At 41.9% G+C, this 27,390-nt stretch overlaps 1 protein-coding gene across 1 annotated transcript in view; it reads right to left on the reverse strand.

Moving 5' to 3' along the window:
- HTR4 (5-hydroxytryptamine receptor 4) overlaps positions 1-27,390 on the reverse strand; it is a 137,863-nt gene that overhangs the window by 28,637 nt on the left and 81,836 nt on the right. The window contains exons 5-6 of the mRNA XM_090288361.1: positions 21,165-21,318; positions 17,079-17,647 (exon numbers count right to left, since the gene is read on the reverse strand). Of these exons, the coding sequence (XP_090144487.1) occupies positions 17,079-17,647; positions 21,165-21,318 (723 nt within the window). The remainder of the gene's footprint in view (positions 1-17,078; positions 17,648-21,164; positions 21,319-27,390) is intronic.

Raw genomic sequence — 27,390 nt, forward strand, 5'->3', positions numbered from 1 at the left:
TGCAGAGACTGTGTATCAGAATTATCTTGGGTGGCTGTAACAAATGCAGATTCCCTGATCTACACCTGACCTCTGACGGCTGGGTGAGAGGGCAGAGTGGAATTAGGGAGAGCAGAAATTTGCATTTTGAAAGGCGTTCTCTGGTGATTCTTATGCACAGGGAGGGATGATGTTCCTCAAGCAGGTAAATATCCAGTTATTCTACTCAGCCCTGAGGCAGAGTTTAGACCCAGAGTCTTCCGGTGGCAGCAAAGAGCAAATGCAGGAATGGGAGGGGCCAGAGTGGAAGCATGAGGCACCCAGTGAGGCTCCACAGGGATCAGAATGAACCCACTGAAATGCACGCAGTTTAACAAGGTGGGTGAGGGGACATTTATTGGTTTTCATGACACTGATGAAATGAGGAAAGACTTGGTGATAAATTGTGAATATGAGAAGACAAAATAAAAAAGTAAAGAGATGCATAAGCAATCTATTTTAAATGCCCTTTATGTGATGAAAAAGTGGAATGTTTGGGTACAATGAATGATAAAAACTAACTGAATTGCCTATAAATAGTGAGCACACCCTAAGTTATCAGTAAGTTACACTACTCAAAAAGCAAGGCCTTAGGTCAATTTCTGTATTTGGCTTCAGACTCACTGTCCACCAGAATAGAATGCTGACTCTGGAAGACCAAGTATTTTCTAAACATGGTGATGCGCTAACCAATGGGCACAACATTAAATAATTTGAATCTCAGTAAAGGAATTCAATATTTCTTTCACTCTTTGTTATTATTATTATCAAATCTTTTTTAGATTATATTTTTAAATTTATTTTTCAGCTATAGTTGACATACAATGTCTAATCACTGTTAAACAGTGATTATAGCACATATAGCTAAGGTCAAACCAATCTCCTAGTGAGACTTTTTCCCATTGCTTACCACAATTCCTAAATGACAAAAGACTGCAACTTGGAGTCTTTGGGGTATCAGATTGCCTGCTTTTTCTGATGAGCTGTTTCTATTATGACAGAACCTAAAAATATCTAGGAGAAAATGCCTTAAAAGCATGGATCCGTAATAAAAACAGCTGACACTTATTGAGTGTTTGGCTTATCTCATGTGATTTTCACAACAGTCTTATACCATAGGTTTTATTATTTGCAGGCTCTAGTTGAATGGAATGAGGCTTAGTAATGCCCAGGTCCAACACCTAGGGCGAGGTGGAGCCATGGTCTGAACCTGGCCATCCAAGTCAGAGTCTCACTACGTCGCTATCACGGAATGGGCACCTTCCCCAGACAAGCACCCTGGCCTCCTAGACTCACCAGGTAGCACAAAAGTTCTGGTCTTGAGAAGCTGCCTAGATGAGAGGAGTGTGTCAGGTGCATAAAAGTCCTTAAGATCCCACAGAATGAGCTGATCTTCCAAGAGAAGGAGAAGCAGATGGTAAGAGAACCCAGAGTTGTTACGGGAAGGGCGAGGGGGTGGGATGAGGAAAGTGGAGAGTGCTTGTACTCAAACCTTGCCTCCAGGAAGAGGTAGGCTCATGCCAGGCAGGAAAGTCAGCAAGAACACTTGAGGCAGCAGAAATAATCATCCTGAGGCAGGAGTCAAGTTGGGAGAGTATTGAAGGAAATGAGCTAGAAAACCAGATTGGGTCAAGCAAGAAGGGCTTCGTATGCCCTTCACTATCTGCCCACTGCAAGTCACACTATGTTGCTCAGGGTTATTTCATTACAACTCAATCCAGCTAGCATTTACAGTTTAAAATCCTATGTGCCCAAATGGCCTTTCCATGCTCTTGAATGATGCATGGGAAATAGCTTCTCTCTCTGTGGTTATATTATACACATAGTCCCAAAAGAAAATCAGAGGTAGAAAAAGAATTATAATTTGCAACCCTCTCAAGGAAAGGTCACCTGACAATCACCAAACACATGAACGACCTTCAGTACAATACTAGAGCCCAGTCTTTCGGAAAGCCATGGACAAACTGGGCTGAATGCAGAAGGTGTCCAGGACAGTCTGAGTGTTTGTGTGTGAGGGTGCAGGGGGATCCATCAAAAATAAGTGACATGGTAAAATCTCGACTGTGGACCCTTTAATGGCAGGAATCTTGCCTGTCTAGAGCCCTGCTATATTCCTACTGCCTAGGACAGTGCCTGCACCATATTTGGCATGTAATAAAAAGGTAGTGGATGAATGAATGAGTTAGGTTAGGGCTAGAAATTCTGAGACTTGGATTTTGATCTTTGTTTTTTTTTTTTTTTTTGCTGATATACCAGCAAGATTTTAAGTCTTTAGGGCTCAGTTTTCCTGACTGTCAAATTTTGGATTCAGTGGCCTATTTAGGTTATTCTTAACAAGACTTTAACAAATAACTTCCTGGAAGGGCTGTACAGAACACTGGCGGGATGGGGGCAGTGGTCATGACTCTGTGCACACATACCCCCATACAAACATTTGTTTTGATCAAAGCACTTGTAATTTTCTTGTTCACAGTTCCAAGGAAGAATCTATTGGAACAAAAGATTTCTACATCGGAAAAAAAAAATGTTTAAAAACTACTGAACTGCTTGAGCTCTGTTATCACCTCCAGCTATAAAACTAAACTTTAATGATGCTCAGATACAGGGAAGTAAAATCTGACCACATTTGGCAACAACTCTGGCTAGTCAAACAAAAGAATGTCTTGCCTTGGATAATAACAATGAGCTAATAACGGGAAAAAATAAACAGTTACCTACCAGCTAAGTTGAAGAAGAGATAATGGCATCGGTTGGGATATTGGACCAGATCAGCTCCGAAGCCCTTCCTGCACCTGAGAATCAAAACTTCTGCATCCTTTCAAGATTTTTCAGTTAATTATCAAGGGACATGGTTTCATGGTTAACAACAAGGTCTTTGAACTCAGATAACATGTATTAGAATCCTGGCCCTACCACTCACTACTGTAGGTCACTGTCCAAATTATTTAATCTCTCTTGAGTCTCAGTTTCCTCATTGATAAAATGGAAATAATAATACCTGCTCCACAGAGTATTAAGGATTCAATGAGATGACATATGTAATGCTCAAATCAATGCTTGGTATATAAATCAGTGCTCAGTAAAGGGTAGATTCTAAGATGATGATGATGAAGCTGAAGATGGTGATGCCTGGACCTGAAAACCAAAACCAAATTATTCCTAAAGCAACTAATTATTTTACTTGACAATCATATATATATATATATATATATATATATATATATATATATGTGTGTGTGTGTGTGTGTGTGGGTGTGGGTGTGGGTGTGTATGTATATATGTATGTATATGTATGTGTTCACACACACATACTCCTATCACCAAAGTCAGAAACTTAAAGCAGCCAATGCTAATTCACAGAGGAAACATTTCATTATATCAGCCAGCAAAGGAAATAAAAATCTGAAAAAGATAAAAGGAACATAATCAGGAACCAAATACAGGGTGAGGCAAAAGTAGGTTTACACTCATCCATATGGAAAATAATACAATAAATAAATAATAATAATAAAAGAATAAACTGTTTCATGTACTCACAACTCTAAACCTATTTTAGCCCCATCCTGTATATTTGTTAGGTTTATCAAAATACAGATTCACCCATTTCTTAGAGAATACAAAGCTCTCTAAGAACAATTCTAACTGTGAAACATTTCTAAAAATCTTGTTAAAAATAACCTGCAATAGGCATGGAAATGAGAAAAGACGGTGCCAGAATCATTTTGTGAAAAGTAAGTTCTTAGCTCTCTGGGTAAACAGAGCCCACTCGGTTGGTTTGTTACATAACCAGCGGCCATTCATTGGGCTTCCTCGCTCACGGGTTGAAGATGATGTCCCAGCATTTCTAGTAAGATAGTAGCTAGGACTTGCTGCATCGCTCCTTCCCCACAGTTCCTCTATCCCTGCAACTGAAGCACTTTTCCTTCTCCTTCTGAACCTACTGCTCAGGAACTATCTTGTCCCTCATCAGGAGGATATTTTAGGGATTTTGACACAAACCATTTCCCTTCAGACCATGTTCTGTCCATGAACCAATGTTCCAGAAATAGAAGCCTATCCTGTTAACCTGTATTCCTGACATTTTGCTCAGAAGGATGATGATGAGGATAAGAAAAACACAATTTATCAATAAGTTACATGTTCCAGGCTCTATATGTATAGTACCTCGCACAACCCTCAAATAGTTTTCATGAGGCAAGAACCACCTTTACTTCCACTTGGCACAGGAAGAAACTGAGGCACTGAGAGGTCAACTAACTTGCCCAAGATCACACAGCTTCAAAGTGGCAGGACCTAAAGTCAGATTGAAGTCCATCAAATACCCAGTGCTATGCTTTTAGCCATAACACTGAACAAAATGTTATGCAGGCTGAAGCAGGCATTGCTCTCTCTCGTGTTTAACTGTGGAAGGACTTACGGGGTTCTGCCACTCACACCATCACAAAGGAAGGGTCTGAGGAGATCTTCAACCTCCCAGCCCTTTCTCAGCAATGCTGATTAATGATCAGTCAATGACTGCAGTGATTGATGGTCAATCTACACTTCTAAGTGACAGGTGGTCTTCCAACTTTCTCCTTCTCCTTTATTAAGAATTCCCTAGTAAGACAGTCGTGTACTAAAACTCGTATTGTGTACTAAAATGTGAGTATGTATTCCATTGTGCACTAAAATACTTATTCTTAAAACTTCTGAGACCAGACTTCTGGCCAAGATGGAGGCCTAGACAGACACTCTGTGTTTCCCTCCACAAGTAAGAAGGAATGCAATTACCTCAAAACTAGAGACAACCAGAAGTGCCCCCAAACCGAGCTGCATGGAAGTCCAACAAACAAAGATATAAAGAAGAAATACTCATCCAGACAGGTAGGAGGGGCGGAGCTAGGGCGGAGAGGATGCCATGTGGTGGCAGCAGTGGCAGGCCAGCGGAAAGCGCAAACATTTTAAAAAGTCAGGAGAGACACCTGGGGAGCGCTCTCAGCACCAGACCAGACCACACAGCTATGGTTCCAGCACCGGGGAAAATAAAGCCTCATTGCTTCTGACTGTGAAAATCTGTGGGGTTTGGGGCAGAGTCTGCTTGTTTAAAGGGCCCCCATGGTCCTAGAATGTCGGCAGACTCACCCACTCTGGGAACAACAGCCAGGGCAACAGCTAGAAAGGCACCAGTCCCATATGGAAGTGGGAGAGATGACTAGAAAAGGGGCGAGCACTGAGCAACAGCATTGTTCTCTTTCAGACCCCTCCCACACACACAGCATCACAACGTGGTGAAATGGGTCACCATGTACTGACAAATACCTAAGGCCGGAGCCCCTTACAATGTCACAGGTGCGACTGCACTTCCTGAGACACAGAGGCAAACAAACACAGGAGCCTGTCAAGAAGAGGAAACAGAGAAGTATGGCCCAAAAGAGGGAACAGATCAAGGTTCCAGTGAGAGAACTAAGTGATGAGGAGATAGCCAACTTAACAGATGTAGAGTTCAAAACACTGGTGATAAAGATGACCACAGGCTTGACAGATATGCTTAAGTATGGCAAACACATAAGGGAAGAAGTGAAAGCTATGCTAAATGAAACGAAGGAAAATCCACACAAAACCAATGCTGAAGGGAAAGAAACCAGGGTTCAAATCAATGATTTGGAACATAAGGAAGAAAATAGTCAACCAGTACAGAATGAGGAAAAAAGAATTTTTAAAAATTAGGAAAGGCTTAGGAACCTCTGGGACAACTTTAAATGTGCCAACATCTGAATCATAGGGGTTCCAGAAGGAGAAGAGGAAGAGCAAGAAACTCAAAGCTTATGTGAAAAAATAATGAAGGAAAACTTCCCAAAGTTGGTGAAGGAAATAGACATACAAGTCCAGGAAGCACAGAAAGTCCCAAACAAGCTAGACCCAAAGAGGACCACACCAAGACACATAATTAAAATGCCAAAGGTTAAAGATAAAGAAAGACTCTTAAAAGCAGCAAGAGAAAAGCAGAGAATTACCTACAAAGGGGTGCCTATAAGACTATCAGCCGCTTTCTCAAAAGAACCTTTGCAGGCAAGAAGGGACTGGCAAGAAGTATTCAATGTGATGAAAAGTAAGGACCTACAACCAAGATTACTCTATCCAGCAAAGCTATCATTTGGAATGGAAGGGCAGATGAAGTGCTTCCCAGACAAGGTAAAGCTAAAGGAGCTCATCATCACCAAGCCATTATTATATGAAATGTTAAAGGGACTCATTTAAGGAAAAGATCAAAACTATGAACATGAAAATGACAACAAACTCACAACTATCAACAACTGAATCTAAAAAATAAAAACAAAATTCAACTAAGGAAACTAGAATAGGAACAGAATTATCGGTATAGGGATCATGTGGAGGGTTATCAGCTGGGACGGAGAAGGGGGAGAAATGGGGAAATGGTGCAGGGATTAAGGAGCATAATTGGTTGGTACAAAATACACAAGGGAAAGTTAAGAATAATATAGAAAAGGGTGAAGCCAAAGAACTTATATGTACGACCCATGGACATGAACTAAGGGGAGTGGGATTGCTGGAGGGAAGGGGGATACTGGGCAGAGGGGAGCAAAGGGAAAAGAAATTGGGACTACCGTAATAACATAATCAATAAAATATACTTAAAAAAATTCTATGCTTTGATTCTACTTCTCTTTCTTGAGACCATGCAGAACAAGTTGGGTCCCTCTTTTCCATAATAGCCCTTAGATGTGTATAAAAACAGTGAGTATGACCGGAATCTTCTTAAAGCTCTAACTTCTTTACATTGTTCTCCATATGTCATGAATTCCACAAAGAAAGTCATGGTGTTGACCCTCTTCTGAATATACGCTAGTTGGTCAATGCCTGGGCTGACCCAGGGACCTGCATAATTCCTCTGTGGTCTACACCCCCCATAACACGGGGGAGTGGTTTTTGTGTGGCTCCCTGAGTGTGCTTTGGAGGCGATTCCTTCCTGAACAGCTGCTCTGACTAAATCGGGAGGGCTGCATCCCTGCCAAGTACACGCTGTAAGAGAACAAGCTCATAGAGCCTGCCTTGTGGGAAGGGCTTATCTGCAAGGTTGCGGGCACTCTAACCACAGAAACTCAGAGCCCTGCCTCCCGGAAACAACACCAATTGCTTTCTACAGGCTCCCCCCGTCCACCACAACCTTTATCTTGTTTCGGGAATGGATGGGGATTAAGAGCAGCCACGTGGTACAGGGGCTGCCCTGGCATGGGCAGATAAAAAGCATGTACACCTCCTGGTATTGTTAGAAGACCTCTCCTGCGTCCCCCAGCAGAGGTGAGGAGGTTCTTTGTTGTGAAGCCCAGAGGATTAGTTTGAAGCAGGTTCTTCTACCGCAGCACTATTTTTTGGGGGGCGGGGGCAGGCGGATGGGCGTTGTACATGCACTGTCAGATTTCAGCAGCATCTGTGATCTCTATCACTGGATGGTGGTAGCACTCATCAGTGGATTGAGTGCCAGCCTGCGAACCAAAGGGTTGCTGGTTCGAGTCCCAGTCAGGGCACGTGCCTGGGTTTCAGGAACGCAAGAGGCAACCACACAGTGATGTTTCTCTCCCTCTCTCTCCCCCCCTTCTCTTATTTCTAAAAATAAATAAATAAAACCTTTAAAAAAGTACCTCCAGACATTGCAAAATGTGCCCTGGCAAAGAAAACAGTCCCCGATGAAAAACAGGGAATATTGTCAATAATACTGTAATAATTATCTATAGTGTCAGATGGGTAATAGATTTATTACTTTATAAGATATAGAAATGTCTAATCGCTATGTTGTAGACCTGAAACTAATATAATACTGTATGCCAACTGTTATTGAAAAATAAATTTAAAAACAATTTAAAAATACTGAGTGATTTTGGAAATAAATCATTTCCAAAAGAGAGAGAGAGAACTACTGCTTTAAATCCACAGTATCTCAGTACTAACACATGGAGCGAGGCCTACACTTGAAGCATTTCCTACTTGAACTTCATTTTATTGGTGCAGAGACGGACAATGACTGCCTGGTGATCAGTAAGAAATGAGAAGAGAGGCTTCCTGCTGTGTCCACGGCACCAGTGGTTCTCCATCCAGCTGCCCATCAGAGCTCCTAAAACACATGCACTTTTGGTCCCCACCGGACCAATTAGAATAGAATTTCTACAAGTGGAACCTAAGCTCAGGCGTTACCTAAGAGCTCTCGGATGACTCTAGTGGGCAGCCAAGGTCAAGGGTCAGAGCACCACACCACACTGTCCCCATTCTGGACCTCAGATAAACCACCTTGGGCACCTCGGAGCTGAGCACTGTTTGCAGGCTAGCCTTGCAGGGTGCCATGCACAGTCCCTCCCTCTTGTGGGGACCGACCCCAAGGGCTGCGACTCAGAACCCTAGCACCCTAATAATACTTGAAGAGCAAACGGGGGAAAAATACACACAGAGAAATAACTAACTTGTTGCACACGGTTAGCATGTTTTATGCTGGATCAAAGAAATGCCTACAGGTCATTTAGAAGTCAGCATATTCAAAATAACAGTCTCAGCTGTTCAGCACGGGGCATGATGTACCCAGGAAACAAGTGTTGTCTTATGTTGCTTAAACAATTATTTATACACAGTGTGATTAATTTAATTTAGCTCATTTCTGGTTTTTCTTCTAGCAAAGGGAGCTCGTCATTCCTTGTTTAAGGAGCAATGAGTGGAACACAGAGATTTCTACTGACTCATTTCTTAAGAAATGCTTATCAGGAAGTGGAGTAAATAACCGGAGAAGGTTGTTTAACCAAGATAGGAACAATACTATATATACAATTATAATAACAGCAATTATAGTAGCTTCCATTCATTGAGCACTTTCTGGGTAACAGGAGTTGGACTTGGCTCTACATACATGTTGTATCATATTTAGCTTTAACAAAAAACCTAGGAGATAGGTTTTAATATTATTTCTGTTTTACAGAGGAGGAAACAGAGACCCAGAAATGTTTGGGCACATATGAAAGGTTATATCAATAGTAAATGACAGATCTTAGGATGCAAACGCAGATGTGCCAGACTCCAGCACCTACAGCCAATCGGCTACATGGGGCAGGATGTACCAAAGTTCACCTTTCCCAAGCCAGAGGCAGGAATTTTTCTTTTCTTTTTTCTTTTTCTTTCTGATCTTCACCCGAGGACACGCTTATTAGTTTTAAAGAGAGGGGAAGAGAAGGAGAAAGACAGAGATAAAAACATCAATGGGAGAGAGAAACGTCTATTGGTTGCTTTTCATAGGCACCCCAACTGGGGACCAAACCCAAAACCTAGGCATGTGCCCTGACTGGAAATGAATCCACGACCCTTTGGTTTACGGGATGACACCCAACCAACTGAGCCACACCAGCCAGGGCAAGGACTTTTCTTGACAATATGTCTTAGTACAGGGGATAGTGTTTAGGCCTCAGCACTTTAATCCAGAAATGGGCACCCTGGAGGGCAGCTTAAGCCACTTGACTACCAAACTTTTGCAGGTACATTCTGCAAATAGCACTAACTTTTCCCATCCTGAATATCTGGTGAGGAACGTGGAGCTCTCCTGATGTTGTTATTCCCACTGTATTCCTGGTGTGATCTCAACAAGAACAAGGTTTTCTGGGAGGCTGCCTAAGGTTGGGATTGGGGCAGGACGGGCCACAGGACCAGCTGCATGGTTGTGACCAGTGCGATCACACAGGACCCCGCAGCTGGGTTTAATGCTCTGCTTGTCAGCATCTTGAAATTTTTCATAACTATCTCTGAACGTGAAGCCTGAAGGGACCACAGAGAATGCATGTGAGCAGAGGTGACCCAGTACGTGCATGCGTGTGTGCTCCGTAGTTCCTCGCTGCCCCATTGCACTTGTGATCTGGGATGCCCCAGGAGCCCAGAATTCTGGTAGACCCACCATGCAGAGAGTTTAGCAAGACTTAAAACAAATACAAAGTAAGTGCATTATACCTATGAAAAGTTTTCCTCTTTTCCATTCAGTTGGCAGCTTCTATAACATGGTTACCTTGTAATGGCTTTGAATCTTGCTGAATACCATGGGTCCACGAGAATTTGGTGCTCATGTTTCATATCAGCACATCTGTGACTTAGTACCTGGGAATGCTGACAGCCCTGAGAGGCCACATTTTCCATTCGAACAAGACCTTGCCAAATGTATAAAGAAAGCGGTGGTGTTCTAAGAAACAGGAACCACTAAGGGCCCTATCAAGTCTTTTCTCACTCATGTTGCTTCCCTGTATTTGCCAAGCACTTACGCTGAAAAGACCAACGCAGAAATCAAGGATAAGATAGTTAATTGAATGTGTGTGTATCAAGAAGTAAAATAAAAAATTGTGTTAGTTTTTTGCACTGTTCAATAAAAACAAAATACACAAACATGTCTAAACTCCAATACAATTTGTGTAACTTGTGGGATTTGGGCGATTCCACATAAAGTCTAATGCTCTTATATTTGCATTTAATATTGACGTTGCACAATATAAAGATGAATGATACATTTTATGCCAAGAATTTAAAGTGGCATTTTATTTTTCTATTAGAGAAAATACGTTCACCATGACAGATTGAGAGAAGACTGCCAATGAAAGAAAAAGGTTTTCCATTTTAGTACTTGAACAGCAATTTTTTTTCCTGCCCTTTGAACAAATAAGGCCCCACATTTTTATTTTGTATTGAGCCTGCAAATTACGTGGCCAGCCCTGGAGGAGGTTGGGAGTGATAGGTCAAGGTCATTCTCATCTATCTTTGATTCACCCAGATTAAGTCCACTTCGGCTCAAGACAATGAGGTAAATGTTGAATCCAACTGTAACCTCCAAAGTTCAAGGTAAAGGCCAAAAAATGTCTTTTAAATGTCAAACAAATTTCCAACATTAGCAGAATCCTCTCAGGATCCAAAGTAAATAAAACCTAAATTATTTCCTCATCCCTGGGTAATCTTCCAATCCACAGTGTGAAAATTTTTATTTAAAAGGAGAATGCTGGTGTGTTGAAATTAGAAGTTGCCAAGTGGGTTCACAGTGAAAAAAAAAAAAAAAAGACTATTCCAGTATGGAACGAATAAATAGTTTTAGAAGTGGTGAAAACTTATTTGAGTATACATAGTCCAGGTGAACAATAAGGCCTGGTAAAAGCATCCATTCATTCAACGAACATATTAATTGAGCAATGTGCTACATCCTGGGGAAACGGTCGGGAATAAAATGAACATGTTACCAGTCCTCATTGTTCACAGTCTGACTGGGAGATGGATAAAAAAACAAGAAATCCAAAAATAAATATAACCATAAATTCTGATCATTGTTATAGAAAGGAAACAATAGGGCAATAACCAAGAAGAATTTTTTTATTGTCATTTTGTGGGAACGCATTCTCTTTGCCTCCTTCTCACTTTCAATTTTTCTCCATCCTGATATTTTCCTCCTCTACTAATTCCATACATAAGTCTGACTATACTAATCTCGAGCATGGAAATGTCAAAGACTTACATAGCATATCCACTAGAATCGGTTCATTTATTGTTGTGCTTTGGTTGATAAGAGTAAGCCTGAGGAAAAAGCATATATTGCCTTCTTCCAAAAAAAAAGGCTCAGATAGCTGTTCTGTTCCATAGAACTTTTTATGATGATGGAAATATTCCACATTTGTGCCCTCTAATCCAGTAGCCACTCATATGTGGCCACTGAGCACTTGGAATGTAGTTAGTGGTTACCCTATTGGACAGCCTTAGGGGTCTCCAAGTCCATGGAAAACCTGTATATCAGGTGGGTAATGAAGGATGGCAGCCAAGAACCAAATTAGACAACAGGTTCTTTAGGAAATGCTTGCAGAAGTTCTCAGCCTTCTCAGGAACTGGGTGAATGTCCTAAATTTGAGCAGGGTCTAAGCTTGGGATAGAAGGGACAGAATCATTCCTCCATCCCCTTGTCAAGTCTCACAGTTTCCCAGTACTTCACAAGGCTCTGAGAATACAGCAGTGAACAATACTGGCATTTACCCAATGGACAAATAACACCAGAATGAAATCAATATGATTTGTTTTCATCACCTGTCACCCACGTAACTATGTGGTCATAGTCTATACAGTTGCACTATGCCTCCCAAATGACAAGAGTCACTTGGCTTGAAGAAAGACTGAACCAAGGGAAGCTTCTAAGGAAAATTTCTCCCATATTTTACTTGTTAATGTCAGATAAAATAATTACCTTGAAGAGTCTAAAAGAATCTAAGAATTGCCCTAGTGGAGTAGCTCAGTAGGTTAGAACATGGTCTTGATAAACCAAGGTTGTGGGTTTGATCTCCAGTCAGGGCACATGCAGGAAGAAACCAATGAATGTGTGGATAAATGGAACAACAAATTTGTCTCTCTCCCTCTCTCCCCCTCTCCCTTCTTCTTTCCCTCTCTCCCTTCCTCTCTCTCTAAAATCAATCAATAAAAAAAATGTAAAGAATCAAGAATTGTAATATGTGTCTTAACCCTGAAGCACAGTCAATGCTAGCAAATATTGGACTGTCCTTATTGATGCAAATCTAAAACTGTGGTTCTCAAAGCTTAATATGCATAAGAGTCATTTGGCAACAACGTTATTTCCCCTAACTTGCCCCAATTCAGGGAATGTGACCCAAGATTCTCTATTTTTACTAAATTCCCAGGTGATTCTAACGTGAGTGGTCTACTGAACCACACTTTGAAGAACAATGACCAAGAATAATAAAAGCAAAGGCTACAAGGAAAGGGACATGATTATGTTCTCCAAAACATCAACAATATTGCATGGAGAGTAACGGAAAAAATTGGGATACTCAGACTTTAAAAGAAAGCCTCAGAAGGGACTTATAACTAAAATATACAGAAAGGGTCACTTCAATAGACAAGATGTAGTTTGGCTTTATCTTGCTCAAGGCAGAACTAGGGCCAGTCAGAAAAAGTCAGAGCAATAGAGACTTCAACTCACTATAAGGAAGACTTTTCATCTCTAGAGCTGCCCAACCATTGAGCAGGCTCATCCCATGGTAAGATTCACCCACTGCAAGAGCAGAAGTACAGACTGGAGGACCATCATCAGTAATGACAAGGCAACTGTTGTTTGGTTAGCAATCCCTTCAGTAAACCTGTGCACAACTCCAGTGATGTCCCCTGTACTGTGGTTGTCTGCTTATGAGTCTCCTTCTTTGGCTGTGAGATCGGTGAGATACCAGCTTCCATTTTACCAGCTTACACTCAGTGCCTGGCATGTTAGATGCTCAGTACTTGGTTACTGTGGATCAAACCTCAGATCCTAATAAATCAAGTTCCAGACTCAGCATACCTGGACTTCTGATGAATTTCCTGTAACTTCAAAAGAAAAAACTGGAATTTATAGCAATCTCATCTGGGTTTACAATGACCCTTGGGTAGACCCCTGCTCTTCTTCTTCAGGAAAGTTTTCAAGTTTCGTTCAGTAAAGGTCTTACACTTTTCTTTTACATTTTTAAAGTAACTTGATTGCTTTTGTAGATGGTAATGTTTTTCCCAATTCCCATTCTAGTTGGTTAATTCTGGTATGTAGAAGTCTAGTAACGTCTGTACTTCCTTATGAAATAAATATCTGTTTTCACAGTTTACAGGGGTTTTTCCTGGTAGATGATCATATTTAAAGAGTGGCAAATTTACCCTTTTTTCCCCCAAATTTATACCTCATATTTCTTCTTTCTGTCATTTGGATTTTGCATATATGATGTTGAATAGTACATGGGACAAGAGAACCTCGTTATTTCTGACTTGATCAGAAAAGCAGCCAATGTTTTCTTACAAGGTTCTTCCCTCCCCCATGCGACCAAGAGAGCTATTGGTGGATGAGAGAAACAGCTATAGGACCAAGTTAAGGATGTGATGAGGAGAGAGAAGCTGACTCCAAATTCACTACAATTCATTTCACACACGTGGCAAACCACTTAGCACCCACTGCCCACAATCTGGCATTCTGCCTCTCTCCAACACACATGTGCACACAAATTAAAAGTGCCCCAAGAAACATTTATATGACAATTATTCATGTTTGGAAACTTTTAAAAGGCTATGCCAACTCTATATCAAGACAAACTATTTCATCAGCCAACCAAGTGGTATCTTCAGTTCTATTTTGATTGGGGGTTGGATATCTCAAAGAGAATATGTAGCCAAAGAAAACATCCAATCACAACTGCATACATCTCTGCTACTGTGTCCATTAGTACAATCTGAGTGATCAAGTTCTCTAAGAAGCATGTCTTGCAAAAGCATATTTTATTTTATTGACTACCCATTTGCTGTTTAATGATAAAATGTTTTGTTAAGTCCAAGGGCCAAAGGATAGTGCCAAGCATGGGAGACCTATCATTCTAAACCACCGGGGCCAGACTGGCCTGTTTTTAATTCAACCTGGAAGAGTAAAATTCCGTTCTCTCAAAACAAACAAACAAACAAACACACAAACAAAAAAACACCTTAAGAGAAAAAGGTCCCAAATTTCAGAGTGTTGCCCTGACCTGGCTCTCCCCAATGTGATTTCTGGGTTGCAGACTAAGTCCTCTATACTTTTTAGAGTCTCAGGGGAAAAAAAACTTTTTAATTTTGAGTGTTTTAATCTTTCATCAGCCTAAAGACAATCATGAAGACATTTCATCAGCAAAAATGTATTGATCATTTGATCATCTACTGTTTTGCAGACAGTGGACTATATGGTACATAAATAAAAGTCATAGTTTCTACCCTTATGAAAACTTGGTCTTATAGGAGTTAAGCAAGGAATTCTATTGTCTAAAGCACACAAGTACGAAGAAAAATAAAGGCTAGGGCTAGGAATAGCAGGATAAAAGCTGATTTTACTTTTGATTGTTTAAATTTCATGGTCCTTGGATTCATCTGCATTTGATGTCCTGCTTGTGGGATTTTTAAAGAAAAACATAAATAAAAAAAATTGTGTTGATACAGCTGATCTGGAGAATTAATTGTATGATTTGTTAATTTAGTCATCAAGAATTTAAGTTCCTACTATGCACCAGCCAACGGATTGTATGTAGCAGTGAATAAAACAGGCAGGATTCCTGTTTTGGGCAAGTTTACTCCCCAGTGGATTCAAGTTTCAGTCTTCTCTCTGGATAGGCTGCCCCATTATTGTGAGATTCCTCGCCCCCACAGAAAAGTATCTCAGACCAACTTCTTGCACTCATGACCCTGTGAAGACATGCAAGGACTAAGGTGTGGAGTGTATCCACAGACCACCTCTAACCTGTTATCTCTGCTTTACCATCACACAGCAGACTTCCAGAAGCCACAGGGATAAAGCCGTACATAGAAGGAAAGCCGGCTTTCTTGGGCTGCCCTAAGACCCCCGAAACTCTATGACTGTTTCCAGGGGAAAGGCCACCCAGTTCTAAACACCTGGCTTAGCAAACACAATGCTGAAGCAGACTCTCTTTGTAAGTGGTCGGCAGCCTGGGCTCAGGCAACTGCTAGCTCAAATAGCTAGAAACTATCTGGCACCCGCACAGAAGATCTTGTACACACATTTTATTTTATAGTTGGAGCCTTTCCACAGCACTCACTAAGGCATAGTTACTAAGAATGGCATCCTGTAGGAATATCCTCGGAGGCCCTTCCACCAGCCGGAATCTCAACACCAGCCTAGGCTTTAGCTGCAAGTCTGCCCACATGGGAGGCAGAAAATTGAATCCATGCTTCTGAGCAGCCCCCGAGGCAAGGTGTTTCTATTTCATAGTAACCCTATTTTCCTCTCCTCTTTTCTCATGCATGCAAATAAAAATACCCCCACTGTCATCATCGGAGAAATTAAATGCTTGTCTCAAAGAAGGAACCACCCATTAGAATGCCTGTGCATTGCAGGATGAAGAAAAAAAAATGCTGTTGGCAGTTCGTCTTTGCTACGGGATGAATGTACTGATCACACATGGCTTTTCACAGCTGAGGACCATTCTAGGGATAGCTAGAAAATTCTCAGGGTCTGGAAAGAGGCATCATGACTACTCTCTGAATATTCAACTCCAAAGTCACTCTCACATCCATTGACCCAGGTGACCTTGGGTAAACCACGTGACTTTTCTGTATTCTTTCATATTCCAGTTCCTTCCTTATCCTGTTCTCTCTCCCCGGAATGGCTGCCTTGATCTCTCCTCCAAATCTTGAATTCCTATAAAATGCTGTTCTGTGGAGCCCTCCCTGATTTGCCTGAAGCCAAATCAGCTTCTTTCTTGCTCACATCCCCATTCTAGATTGTCTATACCCCCACTATATCCTTTATCACATGGCATAATTGTTCCATATTTATCATCCTATTTATTTCAGTTTATCAGGTTATTTTATGGTTATCTTCAGGTATCAGGCAATGAACTATCACTCCTATACCTACTGATATTAGAAACATTATTAGTAGTATTAAGAGTGTTGACAATGTATCAGACCCTATAGGAATACAATCTCTAATCATTACAAGAGCCCTGTGAAATAGATATCATTCTTACCATTTTTTCTATGGTTGAGGAAAATAAAACCAAGAGAGATTATACAAATGGTTAGTCATGGCACCAAGAGTCAAAATAAAGTCAATTTTTCCTTAAAGCCCATGCTTTCATTCATTACCCTTCCATACTACCCATAAATAATAGTAGATAATATTTACTAAGTGCTTACTAGATGTCAGGCTCTGTACCATGTGCCCTGTGTACATTAGCTCATTTGATCCTCACAAAAACCCTGTAATGTAGATATCCTAATTATAATCTCAATTTTAAAAAGCACAACTAAGGTTCAGGATGGTTAAATGACCTACCCAAGGTCACAGAGCTATGGAGAATGGATTTGAATGTAGGTCAGCCTCCCTAGGGCCCGAGCCCTTACCCATTACTCTATTCTATGACCAGATGGCAGGTTTTCTTTAATTTTTACAAACACTATACAGGTTTTCAAGAATCACCCCTTTGGAAACAGAAAACTGGACAGTTGCTCAGTTTCCTGATTCATGCCAATAAACCAAATCTACTGAGCCCCTAGGCACTCACCTTAGCACATGTGTGGACCCATTAATGGTTGTGGTTGAACAGGGGACAGTCTGGCCCAGAATGGAAGGTCTTCGGTAGCGCTCATCATCACAGCAGAGGATGATAAGAAAGGCACGTCGAAAAGACTTATTCAAGAAGGCATAGAGAAAGGGGTTCAATCCAGAATTGATATAGCCGAGCCAGAGGAAAGCGGTCCACACCTGCCCGGGGACAGTGTAGTCTATGAATGGATCCACGACATTGGTGACAAAGAATGGGGCCCAGCAGAGGCAGAAGCAACCCATGATGATGCACAGGGTCTTGGCGGCTTTGGTTTCTGTCCGCATGCGATGAGTGCTGTGCTGGTCTGCCGGCTGGGGCCTGCTCTCGGAGGGGGCTCCTGCGCGCTGCAACATCTGGATCTGGTGGGCGTGCTCCTTGGCTGTGATGTAGATGCGGTAATAGGCCAGCACCATGAGCAGGAATGGGATGTAGAAGGCCACCACGGAGCAGGTGATGGCGTAGGGCTTGTTGACCATGAAGATACAGTACGTAGAGTTCGAGTTCTGGTGGAACTTCCTTTTTTCTATCTGAGAGGTGGAGGAGGAAGGGAGAAAGGGAAGAAAAAAGCGAAGTGGAAAAAGTAGGAGGGGAATGAGGAAAATCATAAAAAAAGAAAAAGGAAGAAAAGGAGAAATGGAAGGTAGAGGGGAGAGAGGGGAGCATAGAAGGAAAGGGAAAAAAGGATAAGAGTAAAAGGAAAGAAAAAAGGTTTATCAGCAGAGTTTTTGTTTGTTTGTTTGTTTTTTACATATAAGCCTACAGCACCTAGCTAGAACTTTGACGGTAGACAAGGAATATGATCAGGTCCCAGAGCCCAGAGGGCTTGCCTATCCACAAGGGGCTGAATGTCCCAGTGAAGAAGAGAAATAAAATAGGGGAAAAAAATCACTTTTCGACCTGTCCGCCCAACCAGCAGCGTAGCTCCGCCTGTCCTCTCTCCAGTCTGCGTGCACACAACGCATCTGGTAGTAAATGTCTTTGAAGTGTGACGCATGTTCTCCAAGACTGTTCTGGCTATTCTTATAATCTCAGCATTTCCCAGATAAAATTGAGTATTAACGTATCAATTTCGATAAAATATCTTTTAGGATTTTGATTGGGGTTAAGATAGAATGATTGAGGAAAAATGATAGCTCTACTATGTTAAGTCCTCATGTTCACAAACATGGTAATCCTTGCCCTTTACTGAAGTCTTTTAAAATTTATTTCAGTAATATTTTATATTTTTGTGTAACTGTCTTACACATCTTTTGTTAGATTTATTCCTGGTATTTGACTTTTTATTCTATTGCAAATGGTACCATGCTAAAATTCTTAATCCTAGTTGTTTGTTGCCAGGATTAGAAATCAGTGAAAATTTTTTCGTATATTGGCTACGTGTATCCAGCAACTTTGTTAAATTAGTTAACTAATATTTCATCTCGAGAACCTTCTGAATTTTCTCCATGTACACTCATGTGATTTGTCAATAATGACAATTTCATTTCTTCCTTTTCAATATTAATAACATTTCTTGTATTACTGAGCTTGACAAGTCCTCCAGTATAATTTTGAAAAAAAAGAAAGCCAGTAAGATTAGACACCACTGTTACATTCCCAGTTTTAGGAGGAGAGCTTTCAATACTTTGCTGTTACGTATGATGCTTGTAAGTTTTTGGTTAATGCTTTTTATTTGATTGAGAATGTTCTCTTCTGAGTGTCAGTCTGATGAGGATTTTTAAAAATCATAAATGGACACTGAATTTTGTCAGTGCATTTTTGGCAGTAATGATATGATCATGTGGGTTCTCCCTTCTTTCTCTTATTCATACAGTGAATTACACCGACTGCATTGCATTCCTCACCATATTAGATACTGTGATGCACTAGATTTCTGTTGAAGGATTAAAAGACTCTTCTCCCAGATCTTAGCTACCAGCCTTCTCTAGGAATAGCCCTTGGCTGAAGACAGCTGCGGGACAGAATGACACTAAAATACACAAGTAATTTAGTATCCTGTCTCATAGTATAGTACAAGGTTATAGGATAACTTCTTATTGAACTGACATTTTATCATTATAAGATACCTCATTTCATCGCAAGTAATATTATTTGCCTTAAATTCATTTTATCACTGATACCAATACAGCTATACCAGCTTTCTTTTGGTTAGTGTTTGCATATTATATTTTCTATTATTTTATTTTCAAACTTTCTGTCATCTTATATTTCATGGGCTTCTCTTGCAAACAGAATATATTTATGTACTGATTAGCTGATGAAAATATTGCAACCAAAGACTTGAAGGAACCTAACCGTGTATCTCTTCTGGGAGTAAAGATTCAACATTTGCAGCAACTTTATGGAACCTAATTACTGCGAATAACGAGAATCTACTGTATATGTATCGTGAACATGTGGGTTCTGCCAGCTCCTCTCTGGGCAGATTCAATGTGCAAATGATTGGAAAATATGAAATGCAGTCATAACATATTGGAGCAAGGACTAGACATGTTGACAGTAAGGAGATGCCCCATCCCCTGGTTCCACTGAGGAAATAGGGGCTACCTCTCACTCTCCTAAATGGACAAAGATTCCATAGGGTGTTTCCAGAAAAATGCTACATCATCAGGTAAAAGTGCTGTGCCCCTTATTAAAGGTTCTGATGCACAAAATCTTGTGCTTCCAGAGGTTTTCTCCCATAAGGAATAAGTTTAGCACAAACAGTAAGAGCTTACACCCCGGAGCCCAGTGAGCTTAGGTTCAGTCATCATGCCTCCCGACCACTGTGACCTTAGCTACTAGTCACCTCTCTGAACCTCATTTCCTGAGGACAATAGTAGGATCTACTTCATAGCCTTGTTGTAAGGCCTGAATGAAGTTCATAAAAAGTGATTCAATTCACATGGGACTCAGCACACAGTAAGTGTTCAGCATTTGTTGGCTATTTACTGGTTGTTGGAAACTTAAATTTCATTTCCCCCAAGCATGATAAAACTGAAAGGTTGAAAGAGGAGGGATAGGATTTAGGAAAATATCCATACAGTCCCTTGTATGGGTCCCCTTTTACTTCTCCACTCCTGTGTCCCCAGCATTGCTCTCAGAAGCCCTGGGAGCTCTGGTTCTGACATACCACATGCAAATCCTCGCCCAGCCTTGGTTTGGGTATCCTGTCCTGGACAAAGAACAAGGCAAGATTAGGCGCTAGGAATGGGGTGAAAAGAAGACGGGGCAGTTCCTGCTCTAACTGATTCTGTTGGGCTGGAGCTCGCTCTCAATCTCTCCTCTCCATTCCCCTTCCTGCTGCAACACGGTCCTGGGATCAACTTGAAAGTGACAGCCTGACTACTTCCTTCAGGAATATATATCGCTGGTGATGAATCCAGATCTAGCTTTTGATTGTCATCATGAAGTAGGTCAGAGCTGGATGATGCTTAATAATCACCTAGATGGGGTGGGGTAGTAAATGCCTGACACATGCCACCATGCTGTTCTCCTACCCTCTGGGAGACACTGTTCTCCACGGGGGACCAGTGGATCTCCTCATCACAGCAGGAAGTGGTCAATGAGAGGACTGGGCTCAGGGTTCAGCTCTCAACTCCTGGTCCAGGGCTCTCTTCATTCTCCAGAAGCTGCCACTCACATGATATGATTTCTGTGGATCACCGACAACCTCCAAGACTCTCAGCATGAAATAGGAGAAAGACCTCTTGGAGCACTGGAGTCTGAATGCTAAGCTCTGAACATCTGTTCTGTTACTTCCTAGGTATATTACGGGGCATGTTACTTCACTTTCCTGAGCCTGACTTTTCTCATCTGCATGAGACGAGCAAAGGATATTGTCAGGGTTATAGGTGAAAAAATTTTGCATTCTTTCTGGCACACAGTAAAGCATTCAAAATTGCTAGCTTGCCTTTTTTTTTTGCTGTTGTTCTTGTCGTGGCTCAGACCACTCTCAGAATCTTTCTTAGGATATCCACCCAACTTGGTCGTTGATTTGGAATCCCAGGCAAGCAAAGTGAATCAGACAGCTAACCAGCAGGGGTCTGCATGAGGTCTACTCACCAAATCAATTATGCCAATGTTATTCCAGCCTTGCATTATAGGAAGAAAAGAGATAAACATGGGGATGACCCAGCAGCCTCCCAGCATTAACGCGATGCGCAGAGGGGTCATCTTGTTCCTATAGACCAAAGGCTGGCAGCAGATGGCATAATACCTAGAGAGAGAATGGGAGTGGGTGCCAAGGGAGAGGAGGAATGAGAGGGAGAATGAGGGAGAAGAATCGATGAGCGAAAAGGGGGGAGAGGGAATGGGGAGAGGAAAGGAGATATGAAGAGGAAATATTGGGAAAGAGGAAAATTGGAAGGGGAAGTAGAATAAAAATAAGGAAGGAAAAAAGGAGAAAATAATGGGGAGAAGGGGGCAGGTGGGTAGCAGAGGAAGGGAAGGAGAAGAAGGAGAGCAGAGAGAGAACAACAGAGGGAAGAAAAAAGCAATTGTACAGTAAAATGTTATACTGGCCAATGAGTTCCTGCTAATATAAACACAAATTTTAGATCACCTCTGAGAACCATTGCCTAGGATCAACCCCACATCCCTATCCTCCTCCCAGTGCCTGAGCAGCTGCACACACAGCTGAGGGGCTGCCCTGTCTCAGGCACAGCTCCAGCACTACCCTGGTGCCTGGGCACGTTAGGGGCTTCAGCCCAGCCCTTCGGGCCTCAGTGCCAGGCATCTATGGTCCTCTTGGAGAGCAACTTGAGGTGACTCACACTTGGCCTGACATCTGAGCTCTAACAAATATCTCAAATTTGTCCTCATTCTCTTGCCCATCTGCCTACACTAAAGTGATGCTCTAAGTCAATGTTCCTTATGTTGTGGTCCAGGGACCCCACCCTGTTCCCCTACATCAGACTCTTACCTGAGGAGGCCTATTTAAAATGCAGATACCAAGGGTCTCCCGAACCACAGCCTATTGAGGAAGGACCTGGAGTTTGCATTTTGGCAAATGGAAGTCATTACTTCTATTAGCTAAGTATGCCCAGTCCCTCATTCTGGGAACATACATTTCCTGGCCAGCTTGTTGTTGGGCAGGGCCAAGTGACTGGTCTGGTCAATGAGTTGTGAAGAGCATTGGCATGTCTTACTTCTGGGCTGGACCACTTCATTGTCTCTCTAAGGATGCAAAATTTCAAACACCTCCTGTTTCATCATTTCCTGCCGTCTGATAGAGACCACCTCATCCCCATTTATCAGGGTCTGTTCTTTCTCATGGTACTCATTGTTCATCTTTGAGTCTATGTTCTGCCTATGGTACTGACTTAATTCTTACCTCCAAACAGAGATGCAACCTGCCCCACTCAATGACCATGCCTCTAACTCCCAGACCGTTCCTTGCATGTTATTCTAACCTTGGAGATCGCCACTTCCATGTCCAGGCAGTTCATGGAATTGGGCAACAGGCACGATATCACAGTAGGTCTATCAGCTATTTGTCTTTGCAAAAATCGAAATAATAAGTGCAAAAAGACAGCCTGGAGGCTAAGCCTATTCTTTAAGATTTTGTACCATTCAATGATGAGCCACCCCCTTCTACCCCTCCTTTTATGTAGTTCGCGTTGTTAATTTTCCCCACCTCTTCTTTTCTTTTCTTAATTCCAAGCATAACTAATATAACAATGGCTGTATTTTTTGAAGAGGTGGTGGTGGGATGAGTTGGAGGGGGTGGAATGAGAAGGAGAGTCCAATGTTAAAGCATGAGAAGTGGGTGCCTCAGAGATGGTGGGGGGAGGGTGGAATTATACTTTTCCTTCTAAGGTGTCAAGGAGTAGCTAGCTGGCCACACTGTGATTCCTGTGGCCAACGAGACAGTGGGTGTCCTGACCTGAAAGAGAGTGCAAGGAAACAGCAGACCAAAGAATGGAAGAGGGGATTAGTCAGGAACTCATTGTTTTCTATCTGTAAAACTGACATGGTCGCCAACTCTAAAAATAACTCAGTAATGGAAAGAATGACGGTTAGCTGGAATTCCCTCTGCACTCTTGACTTATAAGAAAGGCAAGTTATATTAGAATGGCCAATTTTTCTGCATGCCAATACTAACAATTATCACAGCTTTATTATTCACACAGAGATGATGGATTAGGTGTGTGTGAAAATATACTCCCCCCACCCCCACATTTGCTCCCTACCTCATTTCCTGCTAGAGGACCTAGATTAGACATTTGATTGTGTCCATTTAGCATCCTTCTTTTTTTTCTTGGTAATAGCCTCCCAGATCTTTGGGGAATTATCTCTTATTTGTTGATGTAGTGGTGTTGGGAAAGTAAATGATGTGATTCTGACATTTCCAGCCAAAGAATCACCCAATCAGGCAGACTGTCTCATGGGACTCTGGACATCAGGCAGAATGACACCAAGATGGGAAAAGCAGGACAGGTCCCCCTATTGCCACAGCAACCTCCTGGCAGGACTGGGAGTAGCTCTTTCCTTGGGTCTTTGGGAAGCTGTACTCTCGCTCCTTCAGCTGCCAATTCTGCAGCTCTTCCTTTGATTTAATAAGTCAGGTCATCTCTGTCCAATGAATTCCCTTTGCACTTAAGTTGCTGTTACAGGTTGAACTGTGTCCCCTCCTCCAAAAGACATGTTGAAGTCCTAAACCTCAGTATCTTGGAAGGCAACCTCATTTGGAAATAGGGTATTCATAGAGCTAATCAAATTAAAATGAGGTCATTAGAGTGGGCCTTACTCTAATATGACTGATGCCCTCCTGAAAAGGGAAATCTGGGCACAAGAGCAGACATGCACAGAGAGATGGCCTTATAAGGACAGGGGACTGGAATGATGTGTCCAAAGGCCAAGGAACACCAAAGGTTGTGAACAAACCCCTGAAGCTAGGAAGAGGCAAAGAAGAGCCCCCCACTTGATTTTATGGATTCAAGATTCTTGCCAAGCTAGCTGCCCTGAATAAATCGCCTTGTATCCTTCTAATATCTTGCCTCATCGCTTTCTGGTTTTTGCTTTCTAGCAAAGAATCTAGAAAAATAAACATCCTTTTGAAGGCTATATTCAAGAATCTAAATTAAGTAGATGGAAATGAATATTACTGAATAAAATGATTAATAAAAATTAAGTTCTAGTCCTAACTAATGGAGGGTCCTTAATAATTCTAATTGTTATCTGGACCAGATAGAAATATGATGATATTTATCTATTAGGGTTGTTTTTTAATTCTTATATTACCCTTGCTAATAACAAAAATATTGATCCTACCATGAACTGCCCTAAAAACATATGTACAACACCATTAGACAGAAGTAGCTAGTTAAATTTGCAAGTTCTTTAGAGGTCAGGCAGAGCACCCTAGCTGAGTTAATAATAATAGCTACTATCCATTTACTTAGCAAGGACTCTATCTGTATTATCTTCTTAAGTCTTCACAACTAGACAGGAATTATAATGTCCCCCTTTTGCTGGTGAGCAAACAGAAACACAGACTGTCAGGATTTGTGCAAGGTCCCATGGGTGGTAGCAACCAGATCCAACCCAGCAGCCTGACCCAAGGGCCAGGATGTCATTAACCTCACTATATCACTTGACTCTGCTACCTGCCCTAAATCCCCCAGGGATTATTCTGTTTCTTTACAAGTCACTCGAGGAACAACCCAAAGCTTTTGAACTGCATGCTCTACTAAAGGAGCTAAATTCGTCGGCAGCCGTCCGTCTCGAGAGACGATGGTGTAGCTTCTTAAGAGTCTATCTGCACCGCCGAGAATGGCTGTGCAGTCCGACTCGGGAGTGACACGGTATCTGTCTCCTCCCGTGTTGAATCGACATCTTGCGATGACGCTGGAGTGTCCTCTCCAGTGAAGCTGAAGCTACAGAGCCTGGGCAGGGTGATATGGAGGGTCTGCTGTTGCCCATGCAGCAGACCCCCCCTCTCTCTTCGCAGCTGAAGGGTCCAAGGGAAAGACGGAGTCAATACAGCTTGGCTTCAGGTGCGCCGCAGGAGTTGCCGGTGTTGACTACAACGTCAAACCGCCTTAGGGACTCCGGCTCCGGATTTTCTGTCGGGGTTTACTCCCTTAGCCTTTCCCCTGAAGAGGTATGCCGAAAGGCAGCGGAGGTTTTTTGGAATCAGAGTTTTCCTTCTCTGAAAGGAGCTAAATTACAACACATTTAAGAGAAAGGGTTCTTGGTCCACAACCTAGGTGGACAGCGTTCATAAATTAAAGCAATTCTGCCTCATTTTAGGAAGAGATTTCTCTACAAGGTCTGTTCTCTTGCTTTTTACTGGACATTTCCCATTCTTCTTTAACTAGAAAACTTTTACCAAGCGGCAAATGAAGTTCCAGATGGCCAGGATTAACTAAGATGTGCAAAGTCATTTGTTAGGCAAAACATTTCCAAGTATTGCTTATAAAACTCTATTCAAACCCCCTCTGGTAGACCAGCCACCAGCTTCCCCAACGCAGCCAGGTGTAAATGTGTGATCAAATGGCCTTTAAATGTCTCTGGGGACACAATTTACTTTGACAACTCTGAAAAGACAGTTGTTTATTTTAAGCTCCATGCTAATTTCTTCCCTACTCCTGCAATTAAGGAAAATTCTTCCTCCTCACTTCCTGCCCTCCTACCAGAGGGAAGGAGCAAGTCCAACAAGTTGGAATTCTAGACTCTCAGAAGTAGAGATTTTAGCTTTATGTCTTCACCTCAGGGGACCTTAAGCGTCTATTAGCTCTGCAGTCTTAGGTTCAGTTACTTTACCTCTCCAAGACCCAGCTTCCTTATTGTCAAGTGCAGCTCATTATGCTGAGGGGACTGATGAAATAACATGTTCAAAGCTTAGGAAGTTACTGGGACATAAAGCTTAATAAATAGCGGTTATTATTTACTCCCATTCCCTCTCATCTTTTATATACAGGGTGGTGCAAAAGCAGGTTTATAGTTCATATTAAAAATAATACAATAATTAATAAATAAGAATACAAGATTAAGCTGTGTTTTGCAGGCTCACAACTGTAAACCTACTTTCACCTCATCCTGTATATTTGTTTCATACATATTTTAAACAGACTCAAATGCATTTTGGAATCAGGGGCTTTTAAACTATTTAACAAGTAAAAATCTCTTGGTTGAACATCCTTCCTAGTAGTTGATTCTAAGAAACAGAAAGGTGCATGCGTTGATCCCTAAAGAAAAATAGTAGCATTGAGACCATACTGATGGCCTGTAATGGAGTTGATTACATGCAGCATCCTCTCAAGCACTTAAGCCAGGCACAGCCCTCTTCTCTGAGTTGGATGAAGATGGCATCCTCGCTGATCACTGAGATCAGATCTCTAATCAAGATCAGTTAATGAAAGAAATGGCAACCACAGGAGAGAAGAGATGAAGTAGCAGCTGCCTACTAAGACCCAAGGATTGGAATGGAACCAGGAAAACAGAAATGTTTTACCAGATTCATTTTTTTCAGAACTCTGAATTCATAAAGCACAGTGAATGGTCTTTAAATGTTAGGACCAAGGGGATGAAGAGCTCCACTTAATCAGTAAACCTATGAATTACGAAGGAGCTTTTGCCTTAAACAAGAAAATCAGTAGGTTCTAGTCCCAGCTCTTTCATGGACCACCCTTCTGACTTTGGGACAAATCAAATGGTGTCTGTTTTCCTAATGTAAAAGAGGAATTAATTTCATCTGAGTTTTTGTAAGAGGTTGTCGTTGTGATGGATTAAAGATGACCACAAATTCTCTGACACTCCATCCATCCAGAGGTGTGTGGGGGGGGGGGGGCAGCCTGCCCCACGTTCCCTCAGGTCTGGGCCGCCCTGAGACCACTTTGACCAACAGAGCACATTTGAAGCGCTATGTGCCACTCCCAGCCCTATCTTTCAAGAGGACTTTTGGTTTCTGGAAGCCATGAGCTATCATGTAAAAATATCTAACGTGGGAAATGTGAGATCATGTACGGAGATCTGGGACCTCAGGGAGAGGGGTCCAGCGGAGCCCAGCCTTCAGATGACACTACCAAGGTCCCATGTGTCTGATGAACTGCCTTGGCCATTCCAGGCTAGGCCAGTCTCCAGCTAAATACTATCAAGTGACTTCAGCCAAGCCCAAATTCCTGAGGCACAGAATTGTGAGATCTAATAATAATACATTATGGTTTAAGTCACCAAGTTTGGGGGTAGATGTTATGTGGTAATAGAGAAGCACACTACGGGTAAACAGGTGATATATAGCCTGGGGTAGTTGTGGGGTTCACCTGCTGGGTACCAGTCCTCCTTC

This window comes from Furipterus horrens, unplaced genomic scaffold (assembly GCF_987537825.1).
Source record: "Furipterus horrens unplaced genomic scaffold, mFurHor1.1.pri manual_scaffold_10, whole genome shotgun sequence".
Lineage (NCBI taxonomy): Eukaryota > Metazoa > Chordata > Mammalia > Chiroptera > Furipteridae > Furipterus > Furipterus horrens.